Source organism: Anolis carolinensis, chromosome 1, assembly GCF_035594765.1.
Source record: "Anolis carolinensis isolate JA03-04 chromosome 1, rAnoCar3.1.pri, whole genome shotgun sequence".
NCBI classification, from domain to species: Eukaryota; Metazoa; Chordata; class Lepidosauria; order Squamata; family Dactyloidae; genus Anolis; species Anolis carolinensis.
Genome location: NC_085841.1, coordinates 37,443,520 through 37,458,098, shown reverse-complemented (window position 1 = coordinate 37,458,098; position 14,579 = coordinate 37,443,520). Strand labels below are relative to the sequence as shown.

The 14,579-nt window shown below is 39.6% G+C and overlaps 1 protein-coding gene across 1 annotated transcript in view; it reads left to right on the top strand.

Annotated features, from left to right (window-relative positions):
- capn8 (calpain 8) overlaps positions 1-14,579 on the top strand; it is a 56,737-nt gene that overhangs the window by 38,820 nt on the left and 3,338 nt on the right. The window contains exons 17-19 of the mRNA XM_008125885.3: positions 2,710-2,778; positions 4,797-4,875; positions 9,122-9,238. Of these exons, the coding sequence (XP_008124092.2) occupies positions 2,710-2,778; positions 4,797-4,875; positions 9,122-9,238 (265 nt within the window). The remainder of the gene's footprint in view (positions 1-2,709; positions 2,779-4,796; positions 4,876-9,121; positions 9,239-14,579) is intronic.

Below are 14,579 nucleotides of genomic sequence, written 5' to 3'. Positions count from 1 at the left end.
CCTTGATGTGTCCCTGTATGGCTTCATTTTCTGTAGCAAGTTTTCTTTGTGAGGGGCATTTTAAAAAGGTGATCTTCCTTTCCCAATAGGCACCAGCAATTTCAAACTGGTTCAGCCAACTTTGCCACTTCAGGATTCTAGCTCCACCACTTCCTTCACCATGCCTCCATTTATCTAACCACCTTTTTCAATCCCTTCTTGCTCCTTCCTGCTTCACAGATGTTTCCCTGTTGTTTCCTCTTCTTCTATTTCCACAGCTCTTATATGTGTATCAACTCATATTGATCTGTATGCCTCTCTCTTTCTGTACACAAAGACATGACCCTTTCTACTTACAAATCCTTCCTCAAGTTTCTTTAGCACCAGAAACAGGCAACTATTTTTAAGAGAGTATAAAATAAGAAAATGGGAAGTATTATTGCTTTTGACTCCAATGTGTACCTCTGGTTCCCCACTGTCATCTCTGAAATGCCACAAAAACTTTTTACTAGGGTCAATAATCAGATAGGTGCATACTGTGATGGCAAAACTACTTTTTTCATACCTTCTCCCACAATTGGAGAACCAAAAAGAAACCCACACAATTTTCTGTCTCCTGTAAAAGATAGGGCTTTTCTGAATCTTACTGGCCTCACTTTCCATACTATTCAACTGTCACTGACTTTTGCTCTCTCCTTGTATTTCATGCTGTCTCTATTTTCTGTCCATTACATCCCTCTGAGTAGGAATTAGATCACTCTGAAGGCCCCCTGGCATGTTGTTTGCTTTTATTTGGACAGGGAAGAGGGACAGTAATGCTTCTTCTCTGAATCGAGAATAACAATCAGCGTCATGCCTGGGTTGTGGGATGATTACAAGGGCTGTAAAGTACTCTCTACAATTAAAGAGCTGGTGAACTAACAAAACGATTTCCCAGAAGAATAGGGCTTCCCTTTGTTCAATGTGAAGTGAAGCAAGATGCAGATTTAGTAACATGGTTGTAGAATCCACATTCTTCCTATACTGGTTCTAATATTCTGTTTTCTGGCTGTCAGAACTGATCTTGCTAATTATCCTATTTTGCTTTGCATTCGGCAGAGTTTTAAAAAATCAAAAACTTCAAATACTTCAAATGCACAACACGCAAATACACACAACAAAATGGACAGTCGGTAAAAAACCTAGATGGTAGCAGAGTCAGGCCCTTTCTGCATGGCCATATAAAATCCAGATTATCTGCTTTGAACTGGTTCATATGGCAGTGTAGATTCATATAATCCAGTTAAAAGCAGATAATGTGGAATGTCGGTTTTGATAATCTGTATTACATGACAGTGTAGAAGGGACCTCAGATGCCACAATCATGTAACTAAAAGGATATAATCCAATTTTGTTTCAATCTGTTGAAAACAGCTGCACTTGGGTTCCTTCTGCACTGCCATATTATTCAAATTATTAAAGCAAATAATCCACATTGTCTGCTTTGAACTTTGAATTATATGAGTCTACAGTGCCATATAATCCTGTTCAAAGCAGATAATTTGGATTTTATATTGCAGTATAGAAGGGGTCTCAACTGAACTTCATCCTGTGCATTTTTAGTCAGGTTCAGGAGTATATGTAGTGTCTTCAGTGAATCTCCAAACTCTTTATCATAGTAACAATGCTATAATCCCACTTTAGCTGCCATGGCAACATTTAATGGAATCGCAAGGCTTGTAGTTTGATGGGACACAAAAGCTGATAATTCTAAATACTGTTTCCTAACATACAATCATTACAATTTTAATATATGTTCTCCTAAAATCAGTACCATCCCTTGCTGGGACAGGGCGGCTTGAAAATAACATTTTTGTTATTTATTATTATAAGATTCTTTGAGACAAGGGTTCAAGTCCCCATTTGGCTGTGGAAACCTATTGGGCAACTTTGGCAGGACCCAATTTCTCAGCCTCTTTCTCAACCTCAGAGGAAGGCAATGGCAAACCCTCTCCCCAAATGAATCCTGCCAAGAGGAACTCTTGATAGGTTCACCTTAAAGTTGTGTCCAAAATAATGGTAAGGCATAGAATCACAATAAACAGCAAATCCCAGTATGTCAGAGGAGATTGCCATGGCAGCTGAAGTTGAATGTAGCAGTGTAATAGTGTAGTTTGAAAGGGCCCTTACTCATAGGGAAGTATGCATAAATCATAGCTGTTCAGCAACAAATACCAAAATACTAGTTGCTGCTTCAGGAGCTTTTGAGATGTGGAATTATTGAAATAAAGAAAATGTAAGCCTGGCGCTGACAAGTGCTTGCCTGGGAAATCAGTGGGAGCTGCTTGTAAATCATTGTGTACTTTCTAAAGGAAGGAGAAAATGGAATAAATAAATAAATAAATAAATAAATAGGGTCTGAGCAGCCTAAAAAGTATGTGCAGGAAAGTTTGAAACCTTTGTCTTTTACTTAATGATTTAGAGCAGACAGCAGCCTCTTACAGTCAAGGGAGTTCTGCGTGACTCTAGAAAACTCTAATATATAACACTGCAAAGGAGAGGCCAGACATCTTCAGCCTTATCTAAGCAAACTGAAAACAGAAGGTGTGCCTCCTCCGGGTGTGTTGATTCATGCATCACGCAAAGTGGTGCAGTGTACATTTAATGAGTCATTAATTTTATCTAGGCTGGGCGCTGCTTAAGGAGGGAAATATTTTCAAATTTGGATTATGAGACCTTAACATTCTCCAGAACCATGGCACTGGAAGCTTGGGAGTTGCAGAGTTCAAGATACTATGGATGAAGATTCAGAGATATCTGGTAAAAAGTATTACGAGAATTCAAAATGCAATTTCCTTTTTGTTAAATTCTTAAATCAATGGCTGTTTAGACCAGGAAGCCATTTCTGTGCAGCTGTCGGGTATGTATGTAGTGTTCTTCCAAATTAGAGTCCTGTTCCTTTTGGCCGACGTCTTGCAGAATTGTCTGCTTTTCTCCTAATGAATGTTTGCATTCATGATTAGGCAGCTTTTGCCTTACAGTTTGCTCAATCAGAATGGTAAATTACATTACACAAAATTCTGGAACTTGAATGGATCAAGATGTGGGATTCAAACTACTGGAATCTTATAATTGGTGTTTGGAAACATTACTTTTATGACCACAATACTCTGAATTCCCCAACTAGCACCTGGGAGTTGTAGTCCAGAAGTAACACTTGTCTGACTGATGTCTTTGCTTATTTCTTTTTCTTCAGATAATAGCAGTTTGGAATATATGAGGACCTAAAAATGATTTGTGTTAGTATTGTTATTCCTCTCACTCACCATCAAATGAGCACAGATAATTTTAGTTTTTACACACTCCAAACTGCCATGGTCTGCAAAGTATAAGCAAAAGACATCATTCGGTCAAGCAAAACCACAATGCATATCATTCTACGTATCTTCTCTATTTGAAACAAACACACTGTATACTTATCTAAGAAGCATCTGGAAGATACTCCAAAATGCCTTCATTCATTTTACAAATGGGGAAGAATGAAGGCTAAGAGTCTAGAGTCTGACACATAATGATGTGAATCAATAACAGAAAAGCCAGAATCCATTGAACCTAGATAAATTAGGAGATTAAACTCACTCGCAGACCATAAAATCAAGTGAAGCCACAACAGTGAATTCAAAAGTCATACAGAGCAAGTTACTCAAGGAAACAGAGTAAGCATAATAACTACAGACTGCACAACCTGTGAAGATGAGCATCACAGTCTTTCTTTGCTTTGCCTAGCATTCCTATTTTTCAGGGCTTCATCCACATTTTCATATTTGGGGGCAGAATATAAAAAGTTGCATTTAACATGGATGGCCATAATGTCTTGCAAACAGTAGGAGGATGAATCTCAGAGCATCATTCTTCTGCTGCTCAGTTATGGATGGCTCTAGTGTGCATTCATTCATCTTAAAAGTAGCTTTCTATTTGAGGACAATGACTGAGGACAGCTCTTACCCTTAAGGTCTATTTGAGGATAACAATTTCAGATTTAGAATATGGGGGGGGGGGGGGGAGAGAAATGCCACCGTTTTGGCCTCTGTCACATATATGGAAATTACATTAAAATTATGTTAATTAAGCAGATTATCCCTCCAGATCACCAATCTCTTGTTGGGCCCTGAGTGCTCATATCTACGTTCGATTCCTTTTACAGTAGAATGGGAATTCAAAAGAAACAGACATAGTGGAAATTCTTGCTGAGTTACAGGGCAGAATAGCTTCTAATTTTGCAGCTACAGCTGGGTAAGAAACCATTTGGTGCTGGGAAATGTCTGTTGTTCTTTTAAAGTATTTCTCGCTCAATAATGTTTTATATTACTGCATTTGCCAAACTAAGGGGTTATTCCTCAAGGGCCCATTTGCAATGTGGGTGGGCAGTCTGCTTCCCAGGGCACACAGCTTGCTATTAGTTAATTGAAATCTCCTCCTTTACAATCATTAGCACTTTCAAATAAACCAAGCTCCCTTGCTTGACAGGAGAAGCAGTTGCAAAGCTTGAGGAGCAAACTAGGGGTGCATTTACAATGCAGAATTAGTGCTGTTTGAAAAATCTTAAACTGCCATGGCTCAGGGCTATGAACTCATGGGAGTTGTAGTTTTACACTATCTTTAGCCATCTCTGCATAAGAGTGTTGGTGCCTCACCAAATTACAACTCCCATTCTATTCTATAGCACGGAACTAAGGCAGTTAAAATGGTTTCAAACTGGATTATTTCTACAGCAACACAAGAGTTACAAAATTAGTTTGAAATAGCTGATCATTGGATTTCCCTTTTCTTTGACCTAGGAAATCTATAAGAAAGTAGATACTGACCACTCTGGAACTATAGATGCACATGAAATGAGAGATGCTCTCAAGGAAGCAGGTATGTACACCACGGAGCAGTGGAGTTGTTTTTCTGTTCTTATGATCAGGTTCATGCAGCTCCATTTAATTAATTAATTAATAATAATAATAATAATAATAATAGCCATCAAAGTCAGAATTGAAAAGTCGAAGACAGATCCCAAGTGTAGACTCTGCAAGGAAGCAGACGAAACTATGAATCACATCCTTGGCTGCTGCAAGAAGATCACACAGACAGACTACAAGCAGAGGCATAATACCGTTGCCCAAAGGATCCATTGGAACTTGTGTCACAAATACCATCTGCCCGTGACAAAGAAGTGGTGGGATCACAAGCCTGAAAAAGTTACAGAAAACGAACACATCAAGCTACTCTGGGACTTCCAAATTCAGACTGACAAGGGTTTTGGAGCACAATACTCTTGATCTGACGATCGTGTTAAAAAATGAAGTATGGATCATCGATGTTGCAGGATTGAAGAGAAGCAACTGGAAAAGCTTACACTATATGAGGATTAAAGATCAAACTGCAAAGACCCTGGCACAAGCCAGTCAAGGTGGTCCCAGTGGTGAACAGGACCTGGGTACAGTGCCTAAAGACTTTGGCCTGCACTTAAACACAATTGGTGCTGAAAATATTACCATCTGTCAGCTGCAGAAAGGTCATCCTTCTCAGATCTGCACTCATTATTCGCCGATACATCACACAATCCTAGACACTTGGGACGTGTTCGACGTGTGATCCAATACAACAGCCAGCATAGTGCTCTTGTTTGCTGTGTACTAATCTTGTTGTGCATACAACAACAACAACAACAACAATAGTAACAACCTTATTCTTCTATCCTGTCATCATCTTCCCGAAGGGATTTAGGGTGGCTTACACATGGCACAAAAGTGCCTAAAAACAAAACATAAAATAAAATATAATATGAAATGCAATTCAATAAAATAAGCATATAAAACAACAATTTAAAACTCAAAACAGTGCTCACCTAGTGGTGAGCATCTGTAAACATGACCAGGCTGTAAACAATGGACAAAGGAATGGAATAAGTGCAAAGGTGCAAAGGGGCAGCCATTTGAAAGTTCCTTCAACTTTCAGTTCCTTCTGCAAAGATACAGAATGGGGGATGTCTGGCTCGACAGCACTATGGGTGAAAATGACCTTGGAGTCCTCATGGACAACAAGTTAAACATGAGCCAATAATGTGATGCGGCAGCTAAAAAAGCCAACGGGATTTTGGCCTGCATCAATAGAAGTATAGTGTCTAGAGCCAGGGAAGTCATACTACCCCTCTATTCTGCCTTGGTCAGACCACACCTGGAATCACACTGTGTCCAATTCTGGGCACCGAAATTAAAGGGAGATGTTGACAAGCTGGAATGTGTCCAAGGTAGGGCAACTAAAATGATCAAGGGTCTGGAGAACAAGCCCTATGAGGAGCAGCTTAAAGAGCTACGCATGTTTAGCCTGCAGAAGAGAAGGCTGAGAGGAGACATGTGAGAGCCATGTATAAATATGTGCGGGGAAGTCATAGGAAGGCAGGAGCAAGCTTGTTTTCTGCTGCCCTGGAGACTAGGACGCGGAACAATGGCTTTAAACCACAGGGAAGGAGATTCCACCTGAACATCAGGAAGAACTTCCTCACTGTGAGAGTTGTTCGGCAGTGGAACTCTCTCCCCCGGACTGTGGTGGAGGCTCCTTCTTTGGAGGCTTTTAAGCGGAGGCTGGATGGCCATCTGTCGGGAGTGCTTTGAATGCGATTTCCTGCTTCTTGGCAGCGGGCTGGACTGGATGGCCCATAGAATCATAGAATAGTAGAGTTGGAAGAGACCTCATGGGCCATCCAGTCCAACCCCCTGCCAAGAAGCAGGAAATCGCATTGTCATAGAAGGGAAGATTGGTTTTAATAACCAATCCTCCCTTCTATGAGGTCTCTTCCAACTCTATTATTCTATGATTCTAACTCATGTCGGGTTGCTGTGTTCTGAACATTCCAAATATTGGGTTTATTACTAGGAAAAAATGTAAAGGGAATTCTCAGTTACATAGTAACACCTTTTATAGTGAATATGTCTGATATTCTCATTATTTGCTTATTAAAACCAATCCTCCCTTTTATGACAAGAATCAGGACAGTTTATAATAATTAAAATATATACAGAAATAATCAAAATTCCAAGAGACTGTTGAAAATAGTCGGATAAGAACCACCATGTCAAAAGACACAGAAGTTGTTTTTTAAATGCCTTACTCCCTGGCCTTATGCCTATTACTTTGAAATGAGTACCACTGATTTCAGAAAAATATCTTGACTGCTATATGCTGTACAAACCTCTGGTTTGTTCACCTTATAGTCAGTCTGCTTATTTTCCCTGCATGATTCCTCCTTTATATAGGATTCTAATAAGAAATCTCCATGTTTATGGAAAAGGCTCCTTTCAGCTCACATTTGTGCTGTAAGGGAAAATACTGTTTCCCTTCTTCTCATTGTTCTTTATATCCTGTATTTGTGCAACAAAGGAAGACATACAAGGCCCATGGGCCAAATCTGTGGCCTCTTACATGCCGGACTAAAGCTTCTATATCCCCCATCATTAGAAATCATGACTAGAGCTGAAGGGAGTTGTAATACAGTAACATCTGGGAGGCTGCAGTTTGTTCTGTTAAGTCAGGATAGTGTGATCTGAATTGAGACACAAGGCTTGTGGATATGATGTCTGACTTCAAAATATCTTTTAACCTTTCCTCAACCTCAGAACCACAAGGGCAGTTGGATTACAATTCTATTATCCCTAGTCTGTATGGTGGATAATCAAAAGTGATGAGAGTTGTTGTTCAACAACATCTAGAGATCCAAACTGGGTAAAAACTAAAGAGCACCGACTACTATGTAAAAGAAATTATAGTTGTCTCTTTGTATCCGATAATACTCCATCCATGAATTCAGTGGCCCTTTGAAGGAAACTGTTAGGCTGATATAGCCCTTGATGAAAATGAGTTTGACACCCCTGTTTTAAAGGGATTCTGCAGTGTGAAACTGCTGAAATAGGACTTTATCACACCAACCCATGATATCACAATAATCACATTTGGATAATGAGTACTTTGAGAACCTTCAACATGACACTTCTCTTCATTGGTGCAACTGTGCTGATTTGCTAACCTGTGGTCCCACAACCAGTCATCTTCACAGCTTTTATAACTCCATCTTCCTACTCTGTTCCCTACCCAGGGTGTCTTTAATGCAATTGTGCAATTTGACTATTAAAAAATAAATCAGCAAATAAATATCAATCAGTTAAATGGCTAGGAGTCTCATAAGGGCGATTGGTAGCAGGGTGCATACATTGTCGTGTGATAGCTGCCATCATCAAAGGTGATAATCTAGCTGCAATGCCTCATGTGATAAAGTCCTTAGAAATATCAGAAATGTTGATTCTGTTCTTTAGGTTTCGTTTGATACATTGGTGTCCTCTCTCACTACAGGCTTCAAATTCATGTGGCAAAAAGAAGCTTGTATTTCTGCTTTTGTGAATGATTATAACTTATTCTATATTCATTTAAAGCTCTGCACAGAATTCTCAGAGGTGTTCATTCTTAGATGTTGTGAGTCATGACTGAATTGGTCACAACATTTTTCTTTATACCCCTGTAGATATCATTCCATGCATTAAATTGGGCTAGTCCATGAAAAGCTTGTACAACAATAGCTCTATTAATCTTTAAGGTTTCACAAGACTCTGTTGTTATTGCGCTGGAGGGAAGTATCTGGTCCTTTTTGGACAACAAAGAAATTATCTCTGCAATGTGAGAACATGCTGACTTTCAAAGACTGTGTTTCTTGTTCAAGTTGTAGCTGTAGCTTGTGCTAAAACAAAGCTTTAAAAACTGACAATGCTTTAAAAATGAATTTGGCTTCCTGCAATGGATTCTGGCTGGAGCATTTTAAAACTTCACTAATTAGGTGCTTAGTGTCTGAATACAGGACAAGGAAACTCTTGTGAAATGGCATAAAATGCATTACTTGGTGGGGGATTGTTTGGTCTGTATGACTATTTGAGAACAACGGGGACTGGAAAGGAGTGTGTACGTATTGTAGTAACAGAAAAATTACTAAACCTGTCAGAGTTAAGAAATGCTTTTATTTATGTCTGTTTGTAGCTGCAAACTATACCTGAATAGGAAGAATTAAAAGGTGCTGCACTGGACCGCACAGCTACACATTCCTTTACTAATTCTAGGGTTTCCTTTCTCATAGGTTTCACTCTCAACAACAAAGTCCAGCATACTATAGCTGCCCGCTATGCCTGCAGCAAGCTGACCATTGACTTTGATGGCTTCCTGGCCTGCATGATTCGCCTGGAAACCCTGTTTAGTAAGTTTTCTCTGAAGCCAGAAGGAGAGTGGGGAAATCTTCTGGAGAACTATTCCAATCTCGCTCCAGGCTTTTTAGTAACAAGTAAAATACTTACTCTTTTTTTGTGACTAAAGGAACTGTGACTGAAAGAGAACTATTGCAAAATATCTCTAATTTGCAAAATTTGATTAAGTGGCCAAGCTGCCTTAGCTCCCAAGATAGGTATTCCAGCATTCCAAATTTATTTGTCCGAGAAAGTTGAGAGAAATACAGAAATACATTCTTTTTCCTCACCAGCCAAACATAACTAATAGGCAGTTAAAGAACATGAAGTAGAGGGTGTAGTTGCACCTATTCATGGGCTTCCCATATGGACCAGGGGCTCTTTTATGCCACATAATCACAGTGTTATGATTTCATGTTAACTGCCATCCTATGAAATCTTAGGGTTTGCAGTTTAAGAAAGGGTATTTCTAACTCTCAGCCACAGAGCTCCACACACCAAACTCCCTGATTCCATAAGATGTTGCCATGGCAATTAAAGTGGAAGCACAGGGCTATAACTATGTAGTGTGAAAGGGTCCAACTGTCAACTGTTAAATGAAATTGTGGTCTGATCCAATGTGGTTGTCCCTATGAAGCATACACACACTCTTGTGCCTCCAGCCTCATTCTACCAAATATTAGGGCCAACTTGGCAAACATGAATGTATTTACCCTGGTGGCAGATGTCTGCAATAGATCTGGCTGCGGATTACATGCTGGATTGTATGAGAGGGTGTACATATATAGATAATACTGCCTTGGAGCGGAAAAGTGAGATTACATGGTGTAAGGATGTTATGAGTTAATGGGAATTATTGATATGATTTTATTTGTTTATTAAAAGAAAAAAGGGGAGTTATGTATTGATGAAGACAGGTCTCACATGGAAGCCAGCTGTGTTCAGCGGGTTGCCATGGCAACGTAACCTCTCTCTGGAGGAAAAAGGGGGCGTGGCTAAGATGACAGTTGGAGCATATTCCCTTTTAAAAGTTCAGTTGCTGTGAGGGTTTTAAAAGGAGTGGCTGTTAGGGGTTTGAGAAGAAGAGTTGCGGTTAGGTTTTGGAAAGATTAGGAGCTGTGGAAATCAGCTAAGGACGGCAGCTTATGGTCACTCAGGGGAAAGGCTGGGAATATAAGTTGACCAGGGGAGTTTAGTATACTGTTTTGAAGAGAAGTTATTTAAGAAATATCCATTCAAGAAAGACTACATTGTAACTTAAGATCCGGAACGTTTACTGATTGAAACCATACGCTTATGTACCAAAAATAAACTTGAATTTTGTTATTGTTCATAAAGATAAGTCTCCTTGCCTCTCTGTAAGCCTGTTACCTCACGTTGGTGGCAGTTACCGTACCTATCTATATAAGTTACCGTACTTTCCTATATAAGTTACCATCTTTACTCATTTAAACCCAATCAGTTCCGTTATCCTTCCTTATCCACTAAATCATCCCTGTCATACATTCACACATCCTCCATCCCTCCCTCTCACACGTGCACACATCTCCTGAATTGGAGGCAGCAGTGGGATTTAAAGACAAAGATTTCCCCTGCCTGAGTTGAGTACCACAAATTGGGCTCTCTTCAGTTGGTGGCACCGGTGGGATTCAGAAAAAGATTCCTTCCCTGCCTCACCTCTCTTCAATTGGTGCCAAGCGGCGGGATACGTTTTAACATCTCAAACTAAGTGCCTTAAGACCACATAGGAAGAAATCGTGAGGTAAAAGTTAAGAAAAATGGCTACTAGACTACAAAAGAAATTAGCAGGAGAGGCTAGTGAATACCAAGGAGATAGTTCGGACTCTGAGCAAACCCCTGAGACAAGGGAAACCCTTAAATATAAAATTGAATTGAGAAAATTAGAATTGGAGGATAAACAAAGAGAAAGAGAAAGGGAGGATAAGCAAAGAGAGAGAGAATGGGAGGAAAAACGATGGGAAATAGAACAAGAGAAGGAATTGAAAAGAATGCAACTGCAGAAGGATAAAGAAATAGAACTGAAACGAATGGAATTACAAAAAGCCAGTCAGACTGAGGAAAAGGAGAGAGAGTTGAGAATGAGGGAATTGGAATTGGAAAAAGAGAAATTGGCACTGTCTCAACCACACATTATTAACCAAGAAGGGAATGGTAGGACTGAAGCGTCTGATCTACTTCTGAAGAGATTCCCAAAGTTTAATAAAGATGATGATGTGGAAAAGATTTTGATTTCTTTTGAGAGGTGCTGCAGAGATTTTGAAATTGATGAGGGAAAATGGATGCTTTATTTAAGACCCCAAATTTGTGGGAAATTGTTAGAAATATATGGTGATGTACCTGAAGAGTCACACAGAGATTATAATTTCTTTAAAAAGCAGGTACAACAGAAATTGCAACTCACACCTGAGTTTTATCGTTTAAAATTCAGATCTCTGAGGAAAGAAAAGCACCAAAGCTTCGCACAAGTAGCTTCAAAACAGGCTCAATTATTTGATAGTTGGCTCAGAACCTCAGAAGTGGAAACTTTTCAACAGCTGAGGGAATTAATTAAGTTGGAACAACTGTTTCAATTAGTGCCCTCAGATTATCGGTGGTTAGTTCAAGACAGAAAGCCATCAACTGCCAATGAAGCGGCTTCAATGACAGACCAATTAATCACTCTGAGGGAAGGATTTAGGAACGATGAGGGACTAAGTGAGAGAAGGCAGAATAAACCGCCATTTTTCAATTATCAAACACACACACAATACAAAAAGACGCCTGCCATAGAAAACACCGCCTACAGGAGGCCTGAGGTAATTAATCAGACCAAACCTGAGGTAAAAGCAAGGTGCTATCAGTGTGGGAAGTCTGATCATCTAAAATACCAATGTCCTCTTTTAAGAAGAGATAAAACATCCTTCTTTATGAATAAAGAGCCCAAAGAAAATACTCTTAATGGTGATATTAAGTTGCTAAGCAGTACTGAGACTGTCCCTAGGGAGAAACAATGTTTATTTATTTTATCCGATGATTTTTCTGAAGATTATTTTGAGCCTATCACTATTGTGAACCAACAAAAACAAGGTTGGAGGGATACAGGATCCCAGGTGTGTGTTATCCACCCAAAATCGGTACCTCAGAAATATCAAAAGCCCACCTCTGAGATAAATCTAAAGGGTTTGGGACCAGCTGTACCAGCTGAGGTAGTATCTCTCCCAATTGAATACAATGGATGGAAAGGGATCTGGGACTTTGCAATTAGCTCAGATATCCCTCATGAATGTTTAATCGGCAATGACCTAGCTAGACAAGTTAAGAACTGGAAAAAGTTGTGTGAGGAGAAGGAAGATTACAACAGAAGCCCTATTCAGGAAGCAGTGTGCTTACCTATTCAACCAGAATCTGAACAGGGTCCAGAATCCAGTTCCGCCATTATCGAAATTGTTAGTAAAACAGGGGGAGTGCAAGAAATTAAACAAGCTCAGGAGGAAGATGAATCCCTGAAGCCTTTGTTTAAGCAAGCTGAAAGTTTACCAGATTCAGCAGAAGAACTACCCAATAAATTTGTTACAAAAGATGGTGTGCTTTATAGGGAAAGCAAAAGTGTGAAATCAGAAGAAAAGTCAGGAGTACATAGCCAGATTGTAGTGCCAGAGAAGTTTAGAAATCAGATTATGGGGGTGGCACACGATAACCCTCATGGTGGACATTTGGGAACCAGAAAAACTACAAAGAGGATTGCAAGAAACTTTTATTGGCCAGGCATGTTCCAGAGTATAAAAAAGTTCTGTCAATCATGCAATACCTGCCAAAGATTGAGCTCTGGTAGAGACAAGGTGAAGGCGCCTCTCATTCCAATGCCAGTGATAGAGGAACCATTCTATCGAGTGGGAATCGACATTATAGGACCTCTTTGCAAGCCAAGTAGACGTGGTTATAGATACATTTTAACCATGATTGACTATGCTACGAGATATCCAGAGGCAGTAGCTCTCACCAATATAGAGACTACCACCATTGCCAATGCGTTACTGTCCATTTGGGGAAGAACTGGATATCCTAAAGAATTAATATCGGATTTAGGGACACAGTTTACCTCAAGACTCATGAAAAAACTGCTTGAGTTATGTGGTATTAGACATATTACCTCTACGGCTTACCACCCGCAAACAAATGGGTTAGTGGAAAATCTGAATAAGACTCTAATAAAAATGATAAAATCATACAGCCAAGAGAGACCACATGATTGGGACATCAAGCTACAACAACTGCTATTTGCTTACAGATCTGTCCCACAAGACAGCATGGGCTATAGTCCTTTTGAACTTTTGTATGGCCGGAAGGTTCGAGGTCCTTTGGATCTAGTTAAGGAGTACTGGGAGGCGAGTCCATCAACTGATGCAGTTCCAGTGGCCGAATATTTGACCGATCTTCAGTCAACCATGAGAGTGGCAAGAGACATCGCACAAGAACATCTAGCTGTAGCCCAGCAGAGACAGAAGAGCTACTATGACAGGTCAGCCAAACCAAGAAGCAAGCGGAGGTTATTTTTCGATGGAGAGAGTGGTAAAGACCCTGACGTGATGGGGATTGGTAGTTTTAACTATCAGCAGTTTACTTTCAAGATTCTACAAAAATGTTTGGACAATGTTTCGCAGGACTTCTTAAATGACTCTTGGAAGTTTCGCAAAAAAACATTTTGGGACAGAGAGAGTTCATTGTGTTGCTGGGAAGGACGAGTGTAATTATCCCCAACAACATGTTAACCTCTGGAATGCTCCGCAGAAGGAAACATCGATGAACTGTGCCAGGTGGCATGAAGAAGATCCCTATGAAATGTACTGAGTATCGGAAGATGTTTAGTCCAGTGTATAAATAAAGACTTGGGGAATAACCCTGAATGAAAATTAAACTGTTACAAATATGATTTATGGAAAATGTATTTTTAAAATGTCTTTTGATTTGAGATTGTGAATCTTAACAGTGGGAAAGGTGACCAATACGTTTATGGTTTGTATGTTGAATGGTAAGATATGGACATGTTATGTGTATATGCAACAGTGAAGGTTTGTATTTTATGATTTATGTATTGTATCTAACTTTGTGTTTTATTTCAGGAATACTGTTGTGTATGTATATATGTATTTATTAATTATTTTTGCCCATTCTAGGCATAGAAAAGGCAAAAATAATCTTTCTTAGGGGGGAGGTGTAAGGATGTTATGAGTTAATGGGAATTATTGATATGATTTTATTTGTTTATTAAAAGGAAAAAGGGGAGTTATGTATTGATGAAGACAGGTCTCACATGGAAGCCAGCTGTGTTCAGCGGGTTGCCATGGCAACGTAACC